A 22,362-nucleotide genomic window follows, 5' to 3' on the forward strand; every position below is an offset into this window, starting at 1 on the left:
ATGGAGGAGGGGGAACCTAGGAGATAACATGGAGGAGGGGGGGAACCTAGGAGATAACATGGAGGAGGGGGGGAACCTAGGAGATAACATGGAGAGGGATGGGGGGATAAAGTGCATATGTCATACACATTTTTGGCAAAGCTTTCATGTACAGTACAAATGTTTGTGTATGCGAGGGAGAGTGTGTGTGTGTGTGTGTGTGTGTGTGTGTGTGTGTGTGTGTGTGTGTGTGTGTGTGTGTGTGTGTTTAGGGGGGTAACTCTTTGAAGGACTCGTTCTGTTTTATTAAAGGGGAGGTTTCAGATACCTGTTATCACCATTCTAAAGACTACATCCTGTCAATATATTAAAGGGGAGGTTTCAGAGACCTACATCCTGTCAATATATTAAAGGGGAGGTTTCAGAGACCTGTTATCATCATTCTAAAGACTACATCCTGTCAATATATTAAAGGGGAGGTTTCAGAGACCTACATCCTGTCAATATATTAAAGGGGAGGTTTCAGAGACCTGTTTTCACCATTCTAAAGACTACGTCCTGTCAATATATTAAAGGGGAGGTTTCAGAGACCTACGTCCTGTCAATATATTAAAGGAGAGGTTTCATTATAATACCACCAAATAAATCGGGCCTTGAATTTCCTCAACTGTGCATTGTATGTTTGAATATTTGCACCCACCAGACGTAACACTATTAAAATGTAGCTTGGAGACATACAGTCTGTGTGTTACCGATCTATATTAACCTCCCACCCCATCTAGGATGTTATATTTCTATGGTCGAGGCATACAACACAGGGTAAACCCCCACCCCCATCTAGGATGTTATATTTCTATGGTTCAGAGTAGGATCCCAGATCAGCTATCCTACTGTATCACTCATAATGAATCAGACTGGGTACCTGATCCCAGATCTGAGACTACGCCACCTGGTTCCCAGTAACACCGTGTAAAGGCTGGTTCTCTGAGACTCATAATGAATACACCACCTGGTTCCCAGTAACACCGTGTAAAGGCTGGTTTTCTGAGACTCGTAATGAATACACCGCCTGGTTCCCAGTAACACCGTGTAAAGGCTGGTTCTCTGAGACTCATAATGAATACACCACCTGGTTCCCAGTAACACCATGTAAAGGCTGGTTCTCTGAGACTCATAATGAATAAACCACCTGGTTCCCAGTAACACCATGTAAAGGCTGGTTCTCTGAGACTCATAATGAATACACCGCCTGGTTCCCAGTAACACCATGTAAAGGCTGGTTCTCTGAGACTCATAATGAATACACCACCTGGTTCCCAGTAACACCGTGTAAAGGCTGGTTCTCTGAGACTCATAATGAATACACCGCCTGGTATCCAGTAACACCATGTAAAGGCTGGTTCTCTGAGACTCATAATGAATACACCACCTGGTTCATTCTCCTGAGTGATCGGATTATTATCAATTAAAAGCTCCCATCGTTTTGATCAATGTCTCTTCTTGTGTGTGTGTTTGTACACTGTGTGTGTGTGTGTGTGTGTGTGTGTGTCATGCACTGCACATTCGCTGTACAACCAGATTGTGAACCATCCTGACCCTCCTAGAATGTACAACTCTCGACAGCACCCAACATAACTGACCATCCTGACCCTCCTAGAATGTACAACTCTCGACAGCACCCAACATAACTGACCATCCTGACCCTCCTAGAATGTACAACTCTCCACAGCACCCAACATAACTGACCATCCTGACCCTCCTAGAATGTACAACTCTCCACAGCACCCAACATAACTGACCATCCTGACCCTCCTAGAAGGTCCAACTTAATCCACCATCCTGACCCTCCTAGAATGTACAACTCTCCACAGCACCCAACATAACTGACCATCCTGACCCTCCTAGAAGGTACAACTCTCCACAGCACCCAACATAACTGACCATCCTGACCCTCCTAGAATGTACAACTCTCCACAGCACCCAACATAACTGACCATCCTGACCCTCCTAGAAGGTCCAACTTAATCCACCATCCTGACCCTCCTAGAATGTCCAACTTGCCATATGGTACAAGGTTCTGACAGATGGGCGTGGCAAGAACACAGCCAAGAAACCCATCAAACCACACCCCCAATTCTGTCATGGTCTCCAAACGGGTTTCCACTAGTTACCACAGCCACAAAGTAAGAATTGGATTTATCGTACAAATTCATGAAAACTTTGCTTTTTGGTCTTAATTTAAGGTTAGGGTTAGGCATAAGGTTGGTAGTGTGGTTAAGTTTAAAATATAACAGACAGACATTGCGTTCAAGAATTAACAAGAACCTAAAAGACAAAATAAAATGTAAAAAAAACCCCCAGAGGAAATAGTTATGACAGTATGAGACAATGACACGTATTCAGAAAATAAATCGTAATAATATTGGACCTTAGACAAGAGTTTCTTATTATTTAGCAAAAAAAAAATACATAAAGTCTATCAAAAACACTTTAAAGCAGCGGGGTTGCCATGACTATTTCTCTCCAAAACGTGTGACGCTAGCGGAAGTGCAAGCCACGTCCAGTCCATTGACCAATTAGAGTTCGTTAAATCAACAGTCTCCGCCTCTCGTTTTGTCCGTTCACACTGAACACGGAAGTGAAACTGGGACTCACAGTTTAGTTTTTTTTTTATAGAGATATTTTTTATTACTGTGCAAGTACAACTCCCAGTCATATAAACACAGACGCTTTAGTGCTGAAATCAACGGGACAATATGGAGAACGGGTTATCCTCGACTGGTGACAGTAAATTGGATCAAGCCATTAACCAGTGGTTGCAGTTTGACAAGGTACGTTGTCAAGGGGGTAAAATTATAGCTAGTTTACTAACAACAACAACTCAAAACGTTTCTTAACTTCTGGTTTTTGGCCCAAGTCAAAACGTTTCTTAACTTCTGGTTTTTGGCACAAGTTCGCTAACTAACATGAACTGTTATAGTACACAGCCCATAATAAGTCGGAGTTAACAAGCGGATACAGTAGATGAAACGTTATTTCTGCTGTATAAACTCACTACTGGAAGTCTCACTGGTTTATACCGTCTGCTAAATGACTCAAATGTATTTCAACAATGTTTTGGGTTTCTGTTGTCAGCTAGCTACCAAACTAACTATAGTTAGCCTTGGTTTTCTAGCTAGGTACATAACCCCTTTTTTTTTCACTTATTAAGAGACATTGCTGACACAGTAAATGTAGTTATTTATGACACAATAGCCAACTAACGTCAGTAGTTTGAATAGAAAAGTAGGACATTCTAGGAAGACTAGCTAGTGACCATGATTGAAGACTGATGTTTCATCCTGTTCTTGAAAGCTGTATCAACTATTGTCAGCTACATTGTATTTTGCTGACATGTTTGCATAGATCGACTCTTAATGATTCATTAGACTTGTACTTGTCTACATAACAGTAGCAGCGAGGAGCTACTGTTAGCTAGCTAGCTAGCTAGCTAGCTGGGCATTGTAATCAACATACACTCGCCAAGGGACATTCATGTGTTTTTTTTTTAAACGGAAACGGGACGCCACCAATCAGACAGAAATGGGAGAAGTACATGTGATTTTTAAATGATCATCTTAACATAATAACGTTACCTCCTAATAAGTCTCAGGCATGTGGCTGGGAATGAGATGGGATGGACAGTGGTGTGTGTGTGTTTACATTACTGTCATGCTTATGGCTTCGCTTTTCCTTCTTCCCCTCCCTCTCCTCTTTTCAAAGAGGGGTCTGTGGAGGATCTGCAGAGACGATTCTGTACATGTACACACACACACTCCAGGGATTCACATGAATGTCTGAAAAGCACTCGCTCATTGGTGAAATCAGAAGTCTCTGAAGATTGTGATCACTGGCCTGAAAAAATGTGAAGTGGCTGTTTTCACCTTCTCACAGGGGAGGAACCACTAACACCAGATTACTGGGATTCTATGCATTTTGGTTGTTATCAGTAAAATAAATAATCCCAATGGGCCAAGCTCAACTGGTGTGACACCGGGCAATAGGGCAACCCTTAACTGCCCCTCTCCCTTCCAAGAGGGGGCTCTGGAGGATCTGCAGAGGTGACCCTGTACCCCTCCTCTCCCCCTCCTGTAGAACCCCCAGACAGTGGCGTTGGTGCAGGGCCTGGTGGAGGACGGGGCGGTTGAGGAGCTGCGAAGGTGTTTTGGATCTAGGATGGAGTTTGGGACGGCTGGCCTCAGAGCTGCCATGGGACCAGGGATCTCCTGTATGAACGACCTCACCATCATACAGACCACACAGGTATGACCTCACCATCATACAGACCACACAGGTATGACCTACGATCGCCATCACAGACCACACAGGTATGACCTACGACCTCCCCATCATACAGACCACACAGGTCGTCGCCACACACACACACACACACACACACACACACACACACACACACACACATCATCTTCCTGATTATGTGGTGTCAACACACAACGATGCTTTTAGTGTTTGACTAAAATGTTTCTCTCCTCTCTCTCCCCCTTCTCCTCCCTCTCTCTCCTCTCTCCCTCTCCTCTCTCTCTTCTCCCTCTCTCTCCCCCCTTTCCCTCTCTCTCCCCCCTTTTCCTCTCTCTCCCCCTTTTCCTCTCTCCCCCCTTTCCTCTCTCTCCCCCCTTTCCTCTCTCTCCCCCCTTTTCCTCTCTCTCCCCCCTTTTCCTCTCTCTCCCCCCCTTTTCCTCTCTCTCCCCCTTTCCCTCTCTCTCCCCCCCTTTTCCTCTCTCTCCCCCTTTTCCTCTCTCTCCCCCCTTTCCCTCTCTCTCCCCCCTTTTCCTCTCTCTCCCCTTTCCTCTCTCTCCTCCTCTCTCTCTCCCCCTTCCTTCTCCTTTCTCTCTCTCTCCCCCTTCTCCTCTCTCTCTCTCCCCCTTCTCCTCTCTCTCCCCCCCAGGGGTTCTGTAAGTATCTGGAGCACTGTTTTGGGGAGGGTCTGAAGGAGAGGGGTGTGGTGGTAGGGTTTGATGCCCGCGCCCACCCTCCCAGTGGAGGCAGCAGTAAACGTTTTGCCAGCCTGGCGGCCGCTGTGTTCATCAGCCGGGGAGTCCCCGTCCACCTGTTCTGTGACATCACACCCACACCCTTCGTGGTAATAACCTGTTTATATAATAACACACCTGTTTATATAATAACACACCTGTTTATATAATAACACACCTGTTTATATAATAACACGCCTGTTTATATAATAACACACCTGTTTATATAATATAATAACACACCTGTTTATATAATATAATAACACACCTGTTTATATAATATAATAACACACCTGTTTATATAATAACACGCCTGTTTATATAATAACACACCTGTTTATATAATATAATAACACACCTGTTTATATAATAACACGCCTGTTTATATAATAACACACCTGTTTATATAATAACACGCCTGTTTATATAATATAATAACACACCTGTTTATATAATAACACACCCGTTTATATAATAACACGCCCGTTTATATAATATAATAACACACCTGTTTATATAATAACACACCTGTTTATATAATAACACGCCCGTTTATATAATAACACGCCTGTTTATATAATAACACACCTGTTTATATAATATAATAACACGCCTGTTTATATAATATAATAACACACCTGTTTATATAATATAATAACACACCTGTTTATATAATAACACACCTGTTTATATAATAACACGCCCGTTTATATAATATAATAACACACCTGTTTATATAATATAATAACACACCTGTTTATATAATATAATAACACACCTGTTTATATAATATAATAACACACCTGTTTATATAATAACACACCTGTTTATATAATAACACACCTGTTTATATAATAACACGCCCGTTTATATAATAACACGCCTGTTTATATAATAACACGCCTGTTTATATAATAACACGCCCGTTTATATAATAACACACCTGTTTATATAATAACACGCCCGTTTATATAATAACACACCTGTTTATATAATATAATAACACACCTGTTTATATAATAACACACCTGTTTATATAATAACACGCCCGTTTATATAATAACACACCTGTTTATATAATATAATAACACACCTCTTTATATAATATAATAACACACCTGTTTATATAATATAATAACACACCTGTTTATATAATAACACACCTGTTTATATAATAACACACCTGTTTATATAATAACACACCTGTTTATATAATAACACGCCTGTTTGTATAATAACACGCCTGTTTATATAATAACACACCTGTTTATATAATATAATAACACACCTGTTTATATAATATAATAACACACCTGTTTATATAATATAATAACACACCTGTTTATATAATATAATAACACACCTGTTTATATAATAACACACCCGTTTATATAATAACACACCCGTTTATATAATAACACACCCGTTTATATAATAACACACCTGTTTATATAATAACACACCTGTTTATATAATATAATAACACACCTGTTTATATAATATAATAACACACCTGTTTATATAATATAATAACACACCTGTTTATATAATATAATAACACACCTGTTTATATAATAACACACCTGTTTATATAATAACACGCCCGTTTATATAATATAATAACACACCTGTTTATATAATAACACACCTGTTTATATAATAACACACCTGTTTATATAATAACACACCTGTTTATATAATAACACACCTGTTTATATAATAACACACCTGTTTATATAATAACACACCTGTTTATATAATAACACGCCCGTTTATATAATAACACACCCGTTTATATAATAACACGCCTGTTTATATAATATAATAACACGCCTGTTTATATAATAACACACCTGTTTATATAATATAATAACACACCTGTTTATATAATATAATAACACACCTGTTTATATAATATAATAACACACCTGTTTATATAATATAATAACACACCCGTTTATATAATAACACGCCCGTTTATATAATAACACGCCCGTTTATATAATAACACGCCTGTTTATATAATAACACGCCTGTTTATATAATATAATAACACACCTGTTTATATAATATAATAACACACCTGTTTATATAATATAATAACACGCCTGTTTATATAATATAATAACACGCCTGTTTATATAATATAATAACACGCCTGTTTATATAATATAATAACACGCCTGTTTATATAATATAATAACACACCTGTTTATATAATATAATAACACACCTGTTTATATAATATAATAACACACCTGTTTATATAATATAATAACACACCTGTTTATATAATATAATAACACACCTGTTTATATAATATAATAACACACCTGTTTATATAATATAATAACACACCTGTTTATATAATATAATAACACACCTGTTTATATAATATAATAACACACCTGTTTATATAATAACACACCTGTATATATAATAACACGCCTGTTTATATAATAACACGCCTGTTTATATAATAACACGCCTGTTTATATAATAACACGCCTGTTTATATAATAACACGCCTGTTTATATAATAACACGCCTGTTTATATAATAACACACCTGTTTATATAATAACACGCCCGTTTATATAATAACACACCTGTTTATATAATATAATAACACACCTGTATATATATAATAACACGCCTGTTTATATAATAACACGCCTGTTTATATAATAACACGCCTGTTTATATAATAACACGCCCGTTTATATAATATAATAACACGCCCGTTTATATAATAACACACCTGTTTATATAATAACACACCTGTTTATATAATAACACACCTGTTTATATAATAACACACCTGTTTATATAATAACACGCCCGTTTATATAATAACACACCCGTTTATATAATAACACGCCTGTTTATATAATATAATAACACGCCTGTTTATATAATAACACACCTGTTTATATAATATAATAACACACCTGTTTATATAATATAATAACACACCTGTTTATATAATATAATAACACACCTGTTTATATAATATAATAACACACCTGTTTATATAATATAATAACACACCCGTTTATATAATAACACGCCCGTTTATATAATAACACCCCGTTTATATAATAACACGCCTGTTTATATAATAACACGCCTGTTTATATAATATAATAACACACCTGTTTATATAATATAATAACACACCTGTTTATATAATATAATAACACGCCTGTTTATAATATAATAACACGCCTGTTTATATAATATAATAACACGCCTGTTTATATAATATAATAACACGCCTGTTTATATAATATAATAACACACCTGTTTATATAATATAATAACACACCTGTTTATATAATATAATAACACACCTGTTTATATAATATAATAACACACCTGTTTATATAATATAATAACACACCTGTTTATATAATATAATAACACACCTGTTTATATAATAACACGCCTGTATATATAATAACACGCCTGTTTATATAATAACACGCCTGTTTATATAATAACACGCCTGTTTATATAATAACACGCCTGTTTATATAATAACACACCTGTTTATATAATAACACACCTGTTTATATAATAACACACCTGTTTATATAATATAATAACACACCTGTATATATATAATAACACGCCTGTTTATATAATAACACACCTGTTTATATAATAACACACCTGTTTATATAATAACACACCTGTTTATATAATATAATAACACACCTGTATATATATAATAACACGCCTGTTTATATAATAACACGCCTGTTTATATAATAACACGCCCGTTTATATAATAACACACCTGTTTATATAATAACACACCTGTTTATATAATAACACACCTGTTTATATAATAACACGCCCGTTTATATAATAACACACCTGTTTATATAATATAATAACACACCTGTTTATATAATATAATAACACACCTGTTTATATAATAACATGCCCGTTTATATAATAACATGCCCGTTTATATAATAACACACCTGTTTATATAATAACACACCTGTTTATATAATAACACACCTGTATATATATAATAACACGCCTGTTTATATAATAACACGCCTGTTTATATAATATAATAACACACCTGTTTATATAATAACACGCCCGTTTATATAATAACACGCCCGTTTATATAATAACACACCTGTTTATATAATATAATAACACACCTGTTTATATAATATAATAACACACCTGTTTATATAATATAATAACACACCTGTTTATATAATAACACACCTGTTTATATAATAACACGCCCGTTTATATAATAACACGCCTGTTTATATAATATAATAACACACCTGTTTATATAATATAATAACACACCTGTTTATATAATAACACACCTGTTTATATAATAACACGCCCGTTTATATAATAACACGCCTGTTTATATAATATAATAACACGCCTGTTTATATAATATAATAACACGCCTGTTTATATAATATAATAACACACCTGTTTATATAATATAATAACACACCTGTTTATATAATATAATAACACGCCTGTTTATATAATATAATAACACGCCTGTTTATATAATATAATAACACACCTGTTTATATAATATAATAACACACCTGTTTATATAATATAATAACACACCTGTTTATATAATATAATAACACACCTGTTTATATAATATAATAACACACCTGTTTATATAATATAATAACACACCTGTTTATATAATATAATAACACACCTGTTTATATAATATAATAACACACCTGTTTATATAATATAATAACACACCTGTTTATATAATATAATAACACACCTGTTTATATAATAACACACCTGTATATATAATAACACGCCTGTTTATATAATAACACGCCTGTTTATATAATAACACGCCTGTTTATATAATAACACGCCTGTTTATATAATAACACGCCTGTTTATATAATAACACGCCCGTTTATATAATAACACGCCCGTTTATATAATAACACACCTGTTTATATAATATAATAACACACCTGTTTATATAATATAATAACACACCTGTTTATATAATATAATAACACACCTGTTTATATAATAACACACCTGTTTATATAATAACACGCCCGTTTATATAATAACACGCCTGTTTATATAATATAATAACACACCTGTTTATATAATATAATAACACACCTGTTTATATAATAACACACCTGTTTATATAATAACACGCCCGTTTATATAATAACACGCCTGTTTATATAATATAATAACACGCCTGTTTTATATAATAACACACCTGTTTATATAATATAATAACACACCTGTTTAATATAATAACACACCTGTTTATATAATATAATAACACGCCTGTTTATATAATATAATAACACGCCTGTTTATATAATATAATAACACACCTGTTTATATAATATAATAACACACCTGTTTATATAATATAATAACACACCTGTTTATATAATATAATAACACACCTGTTTATATAATAACACACCTGTTTAATATAATAACACACCTGTTTAATATAATAACACACCTGTTTATATAATATAATAACACACCTGTTTATATAATAACACACCTGTATATATAATAACACGCCTGTTTATATAATAACACGCCTGTTTATATAATAACACGCCTGTTTATATAATAACACGCCTGTTTATATAATAACACGCCTGTTTATATAATAACACGCCTGTTTATATAATAACACACCTGTTTATATAATAACACGCCTGTTTATATAATAACACACCCGTTTATATAATAACACGCCCGTTTATATAATAACACGCCCGTTTATATAATAACACGCCCGTTTATATAATAACACACCTGTTTATATAATATAATAACACACCTGTTTATATAATATAATAACACACCTGTTTATATAATATAATAACACGCCTGTTTATATAATATAATAACACGCCTGTTTATATAATATAATAACACACCTGTTTATATAATAACACACCTGTTTATATAATAACACGCCCGTTTATATAATAACACGCCTGTTTATATAATATAATAACACACCTGTTTATATAATATAATAACACACCTGTTTATATAATAACACACCTGTTTATATAATAACACGCCCGTTTATATAATAACACGCCTGTTTATATAATATAATAACACGCCTGTTTATATAATATAATAACACACCTGTTTATATAATATAATAACACACCTGTTTTTAATATAATAACACACCTGTTTAAATATAATAACACGCCTGTTTATATAATATAATAACACGCCTGTTTATATAATATAATAACACACCTGTTTATATAATATAATAACACACCTGTTTATTATATAATAACACACCTGTTTATATAATATAATAACACACCTGTTTATATAATATAATAACACACCTGTTTATATAATATAATAACACACCTGTTTATATAATATAATAACACACCTGTTTATATAATATAATAACACACCTGTTTATATAATAACACACCTGTATATATAATAACACGCCTGTTTATATAATAACACGCCTGTTTATATAATAACACGCCTGTTTATATAATAACACGCCTGTTTATATAATAACACGCCTGTTTATATAATAACACGCCTGTTTATATAATAACACACCTGTTTATATAATAACACGCCTGTTTATATAATAACACACCCGTTTATATAATAACACGCCCGTTTATATAATAACACGCCCGTTTATATAATAACACGCCCGTTTATATAATAACACGCCTGTTTATATAATATAATAACACACCTGTTTATATAATATAATAACACACCTGTTTATATAATATAATAACACGCCTGTTTATATAATATAATAACACGCCTGTTTATATAATATAATAACACACCTGTTTATATAATATAATAACACACCTGTTTATATAATATAATAACACACCTGTTTATATAATATAATAACACACCTGTTTATATAATATAATAACACACCTGTTTATATAATATAATAACACACCTGTTTATATAATATAATAACACACCTGTTTATATAATATAATAACACACCTGTTTATATAATATAATAACACACCTGTTTATATAATAACACACCTGTATATATAATAACACGCCTGTTTATATAATAACACGCCTGTTTATATAATAACACGCCTGTTTATATAATAACACGCCTGTTTATATAATAACACGCCTGTTTATATAATAACACACCTGTTTATATAATAACACGCCTGTTTATATAATAACACGCCCGTTTATATAATAACACACCTGTTTATATAATATAATAACACACCTGTATATATATAATAACACGCCTGTTTATATAATAACACGCCTGTTTATATAATAACACGCCCGTTTATATAATAACACACCTGTTTATATAATAACACACCTGTTTATATAATAACACACCTGTTTATATAATAACACGCCCGTTTATATAATAACACACCTGTTTATATAATATAATAACACACCTGTTTATATAATATAATAACACACCTGTATATATATAATAACACGCCTGTTTATATAATAACACGCCCGTTTATATAATAACACACCTGTTTATATAATAACACACCTGTTTATATAATAACACACCTGTTTATATAATAACACACCTGTATATATATAATAACACGCCTGTTTATATAATAACACGCCTGTTTATATAATAACACGCCTGTTTATATAATATAATAACACACCTGTTTATATAATAACACGCCCGTTTATATAATAACACGCCCGTTTATATAATAACACGCCTGTTTATATAATATAATAACACACCTGTTTATATAATATAATAACACACCTGTTTATATAATATAATAACACACCTGTTTATATAATAACACACCTGTTTATATAATAACACGCCCGTTTATATAATAACACGCCTGTTTATATAATATAATAACACACCTGTTTATATAATATAATAACACACCTGTTTATACAATAACACACCTGTTTATATAATAACACGCCCGTTTATATAATAACACACCTGTTTATATAATAACACACCTGTTTATATAATATAATAACACACCTGTTTATATAATAACAGGCCTGTTTATATAATAACAGGCCTGTTTATATAATAACACGCCCGTTTATATAATAACACACCTGTTTATATAATAACACACCTGTTTATATAATAACACGCCCGTTTATATAATAACACACCTGTTTATATAATAACACACCTGTTTATATAATAACACACCTGTTTATATAATAACACACCTGTTTATATAATAACACACCTGTTTGTATAATATAATAACACGCCTGTTTATATAATAACACGCCTGTTTATATAATAACACGCCCGTTTATATAATAACACACCCGTTTATATAATAACACGCCTGTTTATATAATAACACGCCTGTTTATATAATAACACGCCCGTTTATATAATAACACACCTGTTTGTATAATAACACACCTGTTTGTATAATAACACACCTGTTTATATAATATAATAACACACCTGTTTATATAATAACACGCCCGTTTATATAATAACACACCCGTTTATATAATAACACGCCTGTTTATATAATAACACGCCTGTTTGTATAATAACACGCCTGTTTATATAATAACACACCCGTTTATATAATAACACGCCTGTTTATATAATATAATAACACACCTGTTTATATAATATAATAACACACCTGTTTATATAATATAATAACACACCTGTTTATATAATATAATAACACACCTGTTTATATAATATAATAACACACCTGTTTATATAATAACACACCTGTTTATATAATATAATAACACACCTGTTTATATAATAACACGCCCGTTTATATAATATAATAACACACCTGTTTATATAATAACACACCTGTTTATATAATAACACACCTGTTTATATAATAACACGCCTGTTTATATAATATAATAACACACCTGTTTATATAATAACACGCCTGTTTATATAATAACACACCCGTTTATATAATATAATAACACGCCTGTTTATATAATAACACACCTGTTTATATAATATAATAACACACCTGTTTATATAATAACACGCCCGTTTATATAATATAATAACACACCTGTTTATATAATAACACACCTGTTTATATAATAACACACCTGTTTATATAATAACACGCCTGTTTATATAATATAATAACACACCTGTTTATATAATAACACGCCTGTTTATATAATAACACACCCGTTTATATAATATAATAACACGCCTGTTTATATAATAACACACCTGTTTATATAATAACACACCTGTTTATATAATAACACGCCCGTTTATATAATAACACACCTGTTTATATAATATAATAACACACCTGTTTATATAATATAATAACACGCCTGTTTATATAATAACACGCCTGTTTATATAATAACACACCTGTTTATATAATAACACACCTGTTTATATAATAACACACCTGTTTATATAATAACACGCCTGTTTATATAATAACACACCTGTTTATATAATAACACACCTGTTTATATAATAACACACCTGTTTATATAATAACACACCTGTTTATATAATAACACGCCTGTTTATATAATAACACACCTGTTTATATAATAACACACCTGTTTATATAATAACACGCCTGTTTATATAATAACACGCCCGTTTATATAATAACACACCTGTTTATATAATAACACGCCTGTTTATATAATATAATAACACACCTGTTTATATAATAACACGCCTGTTTATATAATAACACGCCCGTTTATATAATAACACACCTGTTTATATAATAACACGCCTGTTTATATAATATAATAACACACCTGTTTATATAATAACACGCCTGTTTATATATATAATAACACACCTGTTTATATAATAACACACCCGTTTATATAATAACACGCCTGTTTAATATAATAACACACCTGTTTATATAATAACACGCCTGTTTATATAATAACACGCCTGTTTATATAATAACACGCCTGTTTGTCTTCTCTGCATTATCACCTGTAGTCTAACTAATGTAGCGTCGTGGCTACATGGCTGAAACATGGGCTTGCCTCTCTGGGAAATCAGACTCCTAATTGTGGTTCCACTGACCCTTAAATGTTGATGATAAACACAATAAGTAATAATAGCAACCAATCGAGTCTGATCCCTGGAATCAGGTAAACTTTCTTCAGAGTAAAGGTCCAGGTATAAGAACACACTAGACTTCCCACGCTTTTACCAGGCGGAGTCTTAAGTTGACCTTTCACCGGTATCTCTGGAGAGTTATTTTGCATTGTTACTTTGCTGTTTGCAGGGTACAATAAACAGACAGACAGACACAGACAGACACACACACACACACACACACACACACACACACACACACACACACACACACACACACTGATATCTCTGGCCCTGGGATCAAGCCAATCTGGGATCTCTTCCAAAAAATAAAATCTCTGAGCCAATCGGAGCGGGCCATTCTTCGATCATGCTCACCGTCACATGGGCTCACCGTCACATGGGCTCACGTCACATGGGCTCACGTCACATGGGCTCACGTCACATGGGCTCACGTCACATGGTCTCACGTCACATGGGCTCGGTCTCACGTCACATGGTCACACGTCACATGGGCTCAGGTCACATGGGCTCAGGTCACATGGGCTCAGGTCACATGGGCTGGGCTCAGGTCACATGGGCTCAGGTCTGGCTAGTGGGCCGTTCCTTTACTCAGCCAGGTGTTTACCAGGGAAGCTTTTTGGCTTCATAATCCTCTCCTATATTAATAAACTGGTGTGTGTGTGTGTGTGTGTGTGTGTGTGTGTGTGTGTGTGTGTGTGTGTGTGTGTGTGTGTGTGTGTGTGTGTGTGTGTGACTGTTCCCTCTCTCCAGCCCTTCGCTGTGTCTCATCTGGGTCTGTGTGCTGGCGTCATGGTAACCGCCTCCCACAACCCCAAACAGGACAACGGCTACAAGGTAACTATCATTATCTTATTGATTATGTTATTGATTATGTTATTATCTTATTGATTGTTATTGATTATCTTATTGATTATGTTATTGATTATGTTATTATGTTATTGATTATCTTATTGATTATGTTATTGATTATGTTATTGATTATGGTATTGATTATGTTATTATCTTATTGATTATCTTATTGATTATCTTATTGATTATGTTATTGATTATGTTATTATCTTATTGATTATGTTTATTATGTTATTGATTATCTTATTGATTATGTTATTGGATTATGTTATTGATTATCTTATTGATTATGTTATTGATTATGTTATTATGTTATTGATTATCTTATTGATTATGTTATTATGTTATTGATTATGTTATTGATTATGTTATTATGTTATTGATTATGTTATTGATTATGTTATTATGTTATTGATTATGTTATTGATTATGTTATTATGTTATTGATTATCTTATTGATTATGTTATTGATTATGTTATTATGTTATTGATTATGTTATTGATTATGTTATTGATTATGTTATTATGTTATTGATTATGTTATTGATTATGTTATTGATTATGTTATTATGTTATTGATTATGTTATTATGTTATTGATTATGTTATTGATTATGTTATTATGTTATTGATTATGTTATTATGTTATTGATTATGTTATTGATTATGTTATTGATTGTGTTATTGATTGATCAGGTCGGTGGTTTGTCAGTCTCAGGTGTACTGGTCTGTTTCTGTTGAGCTGTTTCTAGGTGGATTAGACCAGAGTAAAGTAGTCTCTCTCTCTCTCCCTCCCTCCCTCTCTCCCCTCCCTCTCTCTCCCACGCCCTCCCTGTCTCTCTCTCACCCCCTCTCCCTCTCCCTGTCTCTCTCCCCCCTCCCTGTCTCTCTCTCTCCCCTCCCTCTCTCCCCCTCCCTGTCTCTCTCTCCCCCTCCCTCTCTCCCCCTCCCTGTCTCTCTCTCTCTCTCCCCCTCCCCACTCTCCCTGTCTCTCTCCCCCTCCCCGTCTCTCAGGTGTACTGGGAGAACGGAGCCCAGATCGTGCCTCCCCATGATAAGGGTATCTCTGTAGCCATCGAGGCTAACCTGGAGCCCTGGCCTGAGTCCTGGGACATCACCTGTCTCTCTCACAGCCCTCTGCTGAAGGACCCGTACCAAAACATTCACACAGAGTACTACCGGACCATCCAGCAGCACTGTCACCACAGGTAACAGAGTACTACCGGACCATCCAGCAGCACTGTCACCACAGGTAACAGAGTACTACCGGACCATCCAGCAGCACTGTCACCACAGGTAACAGAGTACTACCGGACCATCCAGCAGCACTGTCACCACAGGTAACAGAGTACTACCGGACCATCCAGCAGCACTGTCACCACAGGTAACAGAGTACTACCGGACCATCCAGCAGCACTGTCACCACAGGTAACAGAGTACTACCGGACCATCCAGCAGCACTGTCACCACAGGTAACAGAGTACTACCGGACCATCCAGCAGCACTGTCACCACAGGTAACAGCCGTCCCCCTCTAAGCCTCCTCCAACCCCGTCTCTCCTCTAACCCCCCGTCTCTCCTCTAACCCTCTAACCCCCCTCTAACCCCGTCTCTCCTCTAACCCCGTCTCTCCTCTAACCCCGTCTCCCCTCTAACCCCCGTCTCTCCTCTAACCCCCGCTCTCCTCTAACCCCCTCCTCTCTAACCCCGTCTCCTCTAACCCCCTCTAACCCCGTCTCCCCTCTAACCCCCGTCTCCCCTCTAACCCCGTCTCCCCTCTAACCCCGTCGTCTCCTCTAACCCCGTCTCTCCTCTAACCCCCTCTAACCCCCGTCTCTCCTCTAACCCCCGTCTCTCCTCTAACCCCCTCTAACCCCGTCTCTCCTCTAACCCCCGTCTCTCCTCTAACCCCCTCTCCTCGAACCCCTCTAACCCCGTCTCTCCTCTAACCCCGTCTCCCCTCTAACCCCCGTCTCTCCTCTAACCCTCTAACCCCGTCTCCCTCTAACCCCCGTCTCCCCTCTAACCCCCTCTAACCCCCGTCTCTCCTCTAACCCCCGTCTCCCCTCTAACCCCGTCTCTCCTCTAACCCCCTCTAACCCCCGTCTCTCCTCTAACCCCCCTCTCCCCTCTAACCCCCTCTAACCCCCCGTCTCCCCTCTAACCCCGTCTCTCCTCTAACCCCGTCTCCCCTCTAACCCCCCTCTAACCCCCGTCTCCCCTCTAACCCCCGTCTCTCCTCTAACCCCCCGTCTCTCCTCTAACCCCCGTCTCTCCTCTAACCCCCGTCTCCCCTCTAACCCCCGTCTCTCCTCTAACCCCTCGTCTCTCCTCTAACCCCCTCTCCCCTCTAACCCCCTCTAACCCCCGTCTCTCCTCTAACCCCCTCTCCCCTCTAACCCCCTCTAACCCCGTCTCTCCTCTAACCCCCCTCTAACCCCCGTCTCCCCTCTAACCCCCGTCTCTCCTCTAACCCCCGTCTCCCCTCTAACCCCGTCTCTCCTCTAACCCCCTCTAACCCCCTCTCCCCTCTAACCCCCTCTAACCCCCGTCTCTCCTCTAACCCCCTCTCCCCTCTAACCCCCTCTAACCCCGTCTCTCCTCTAACCCCCTCTAACCCCCGTCTCCCCTCTAACCCCCGTCTCTCCTCTAACCCCCCGTCTCCCCTCTAACCCCCCTCTAACCCCCCGTCTCCCCTCTAACCCCGTCTCTCCTCTAACCCCCGTCTCTCCTCTAACTCCCCTCTAACCCCTGTCTCCCCTCTAACCCCCCTCTAACCCCCGTCTCCCCTCTAACCCCCGTCTCCCCTCTAACCCCTCTAACCCCCGTCTCCTCCTCTAACCCCCCGTCTCCCCTGCCTTTCAGGGACATCAACAAGAGTTCAGAGGTGAAGATCGTCCACACTTCCGTGCACGGAGTCGGACACGCCTTCGTCCAATCGGCTTTCAAGGCCTTTGACCTCCGACCCCCGTACGCCGTAGAGGAGCAGAAAGACCCCGACCCTGAGTTCCCCACCGTCAAATACCCCAACCCCGAGGAAGGGAAGGGGGTCCTGGTCAGTCATATCAACCCTGAGGAAGGGAAGGGGGTCCTGGTCAGTCATATCAACCCCGAGGAAGGGAAGGGGGTCCTGGTCAGTCATATCAACCCTGAGGAAGGGAAGGGGGTCCTGGTCAGTCATATCAACCCTGAGGAAGGGAAGGGGGTCCTGGTCAGTCATATCAACCCTGAGGAAGGGAAGGGGGTCCTGGTCAGTCATATCAACCCTGAGGAAGGGAAGGGGGTCCTGGTCAGTCATATCAACCCTGAGGAAGGGAAGGGGGTCCTGGTCAGTCATATCAACCCTGAGGAAGGGAAGGGGGTCCTGGTCAGTCATATCAACCCTGAGGAAGGGAAGGGGGTCCTGGTCAGTCATATCAACCCTGAGGAAGGGAAGGGGGTCCTGGTCAGTCATATCAACCCTGGGAGGGAAGGGGGGTCCTGGTCAGTCATATCAACCCTGAGGAAGGGAAGGGGGTCCTGGTCAGTCATATCAACCCTGAGGAAGGGAAGGGGGTCCTGGTCAGTCATATCAACCCTGAGGAAGGGAAGGGGGTCCTGGTCAGTCATATCAACCCTGAGAAGGGAAGGGGGTCCTGGTCAGTCATATCAACCCTGGAGGAAGGGGGTCCTGGTCAGTCATATCAACCCTGAGGAAGGGAAGGGGGTCCTGGTCAGTCATATCAACCCTGGGAGGAAGGGGGTCCTGGTCAGTCATATCAACCCTGAGGAAGGGAAGGGGGTCCTGGTCAGTCATATCAACCCTGAGGAAGGGAAGGGGGTCCTGGTCAGTCATATCAACCCTGAGGAAGGGGGTCCTGGTCAGTCATATCAACCCTGAGGAAGGGGGGTCCTGGTCAGTCATATCAACCCTGAGGAAGGGGGTCCTGGTCAGTCATATCAACCCTGAGGAAGGGAAGGGGGTCCTGGTCAGTCATATCAACCCTGAGGAAGGGAAGGGGGTCCTGGTCAGTCATATCAACCCTGAGGAAGGGAAGGGGGTCCTGGTCAGTCATATCAACCCTGAGGAAGGGAAGGGGGTCCTGGTCAGTCATATCAACCCTGAGGAAGGGAAGGGGGTCCTGGTCAGTCATATCAACCCTGAGGAAGGGAAGGGGGTCCTGGTCAGTCATATCAACCCTGAGGAAGGGAAGGGGGTCCTGGTCAGTCATATCAACCCTGAGGAAGGGAAGGGGGTCCTGGTCAGTCATATCAACCCTGAGGAAGGGGGGTCCTGGTCAGTCATATCAACCCTGAAGGGAAGGGGGGTCCTGGTCAGTCATATCAACCCTGAGAGGAAGGGGGGTCCTGGTCAGTCATATCAACCCTGAGGAAGGGAAGGGGGTCCTGGTCAGTCATATCAACCCTGAGGAAGGGAAGGGGGTCCTGGTCAGTCATATCAACCCTGAGGAAGGGGGTCCTGGTCAGTCATATCAACCCTGAGGAAGGGAAGGGGGTCCTGGTCAGTCATATCAACCCTGAGGAAGGGAAGGGGGTCCTGGTCAGTCATATCAACCCTGAGGAAGGGAAGGGGGTCCTGGTCAGTCATATCAACCCTGAGGAAGGGGGTCCTGGTCAGTCATATCAACCCTGAGGAAGGGGGTCCTGGTCAGTCATATCAACCCTGAGGAAGGGGGTCCTGGTCAGTCATATCAACCCTGAGGAAGGGAAGGGGGTCCTGGTCAGTCATATCAACCCTGAGGAAGGAAGGGGGTCCTGGTCAGTCATATCAACCCTGAGGACGGGAAGGGGGTCCTGGTCAGTCATATCAACCCTGAGGAAGGGAAGGGGGTCCTGGTCAGTCATATCAACCCTGAGGAAGGGGGTCCTGGTCAGTCATATCAACCCTGAGGAAGGGAAGGGGGTCCTGGTCAGTCATATCAACCCTGAGGAAGGGGGTCCTGGTCAGTCATATCAACCCTGAGGAAGGGAAGGGGGTCCTGGTCAGTCATATCAACCCTGAGGAAGGGAAGGGGGTCCTGGTCAGTCATATCAACCCTGAGGAAGGGAAGGGGGTCCTGGTCAGTCATATCAACCCCGAGGAAGGGAAGGGGGTCCTGGTCAGTCATATCAACCCTGAGGAAGGGAAGGGGGTCCTGGTCAGTCATATCAACCCCGAGGAAGGGAAGGGGGTCCTGGTCAGTCATATCAACCCCGAGGAAGGGAAGGGGGTCCTGGTCAGTCATATCAACCCTGGGAGGAAGGGGGTCCTGGTCAGTCATATCAACCCTGGAGGGAAGGGGGTCCTGGTCAGTCATATCAACCCTGGAGGAAGGGGGTCCTGGTCAGTCATATCAACCCTGAGGAAGGGAAGGGGGTCCTGGTCAGTCATATCAACCCTGAGGAAGGGGGTCCTGGTCAGTCATATCAACCCTGAGGAAGGGGGTCCTGGTCAGTCATATCAACCCTGAGGAAGGGAAGGGGGTCCTGGTCAGTCATATCAACCCTGAGGAAGGGGGTCCTGGTCAGTCATATCAACCCTGAGGAAGGGGGTCCTGGTCAGTCATATCAACCCTGAGGAAGGGAAGGGGGTCCTGGTCAGTCATATCAACCCTGAGGAAGGGAAGGGGGTCCTGGTCAGTCATATCAACCCTGAGGAAGGGGGTCCTGGTCAGTCATATCAACCCTGAGGAAGGGAAGGGGGTCCTGGTCAGTCATATCAACCCTGAGGAAGGGAAGGGGGTCCTGGTCAGTCATATCAACCCTGAGGAAGGGAAGGGGGTCCTGGTCAGTCATATCAACCCTGAGGAAGGGAAGGGGGTCCTGGTCAGTCATATCAACCCTGAGGAAGGGGGTCCTGGTCAGTCATATCAACCCTGTAATATAGAGCTAGTCTCAATCCTGGACAACACGGTGTCATAACGTAACGTGACCACCCCTTTGCAACGGTCTACCCTGGTTTTTAAGTCTCATCCCTTTAGTTAAATCAGAGACGGTGTTTTAAATCACATTTGTGTTTTTTTTCATTGTTCCCCTGTTTTGTCTGACTGAAGCTGGATGTAGTCCATTCACTATAAGCCGACTACAGACTAGACATCTAATTATTATCTCCGCTTTCCAACTGTGATACCACTGGAAGGGTGTGTGTGTGTGTGTGTGTGTGTGTGTGTGTGTGTGTTTTAACGGTTTGTGTGTGTGTGTCCGTCCTGCAGACCCTGTCGTTTGCCCTGGCGGAGAGGGAGGGAGCTACTGTCGTTCTGGCCAACGACCCTGATGCTGATCGACTGGCCATCGCTGAGAAACAGAAGGGGTAGGAGGTCTGTAGGGATCATTGGTAATGTGTTGGGGGCGTTG

The 22,362-nt window shown here is 38.9% G+C and overlaps 1 protein-coding gene and 1 long non-coding RNA gene across 2 annotated transcripts in view; both read left to right on the forward strand.

Moving 5' to 3' along the window:
* Window positions 1-44: 44 nt before the first annotated feature.
* Window positions 45-646, forward strand: LOC123731946 (uncharacterized). The gene is made up of 2 exons (XR_006762934.1): window positions 45-296; window positions 358-646. It is a non-coding gene; the product is annotated as an uncharacterized lncRNA (long non-coding RNA).
* A 1,930-nt stretch (window positions 647-2,576) lies between these two features.
* Window positions 2,577-22,362, forward strand: part of LOC106599190 (phosphoglucomutase-2) — a gene marked incomplete at its 3' end in the record, with an annotated part of 32,687 nt that continues 12,901 nt past the window's right edge. Inside the window, 7 exon segments of the mRNA XM_045711333.1 lie at window positions 2,577-2,810; window positions 4,114-4,281; window positions 4,925-5,119; window positions 15,933-16,016; window positions 17,045-17,238; window positions 18,895-19,084; window positions 22,221-22,318. Of these exon segments, the coding sequence (XP_045567289.1) occupies window positions 2,736-2,810; window positions 4,114-4,281; window positions 4,925-5,119; window positions 15,933-16,016; window positions 17,045-17,238; window positions 18,895-19,084; window positions 22,221-22,318 (1,004 nt within the window).

This window comes from Salmo salar, unplaced genomic scaffold (assembly GCF_905237065.1).
Source record: "Salmo salar unplaced genomic scaffold, Ssal_v3.1, whole genome shotgun sequence".
In the NCBI taxonomy this organism is placed as follows: Eukaryota; Metazoa; Chordata; class Actinopteri; order Salmoniformes; family Salmonidae; genus Salmo; species Salmo salar.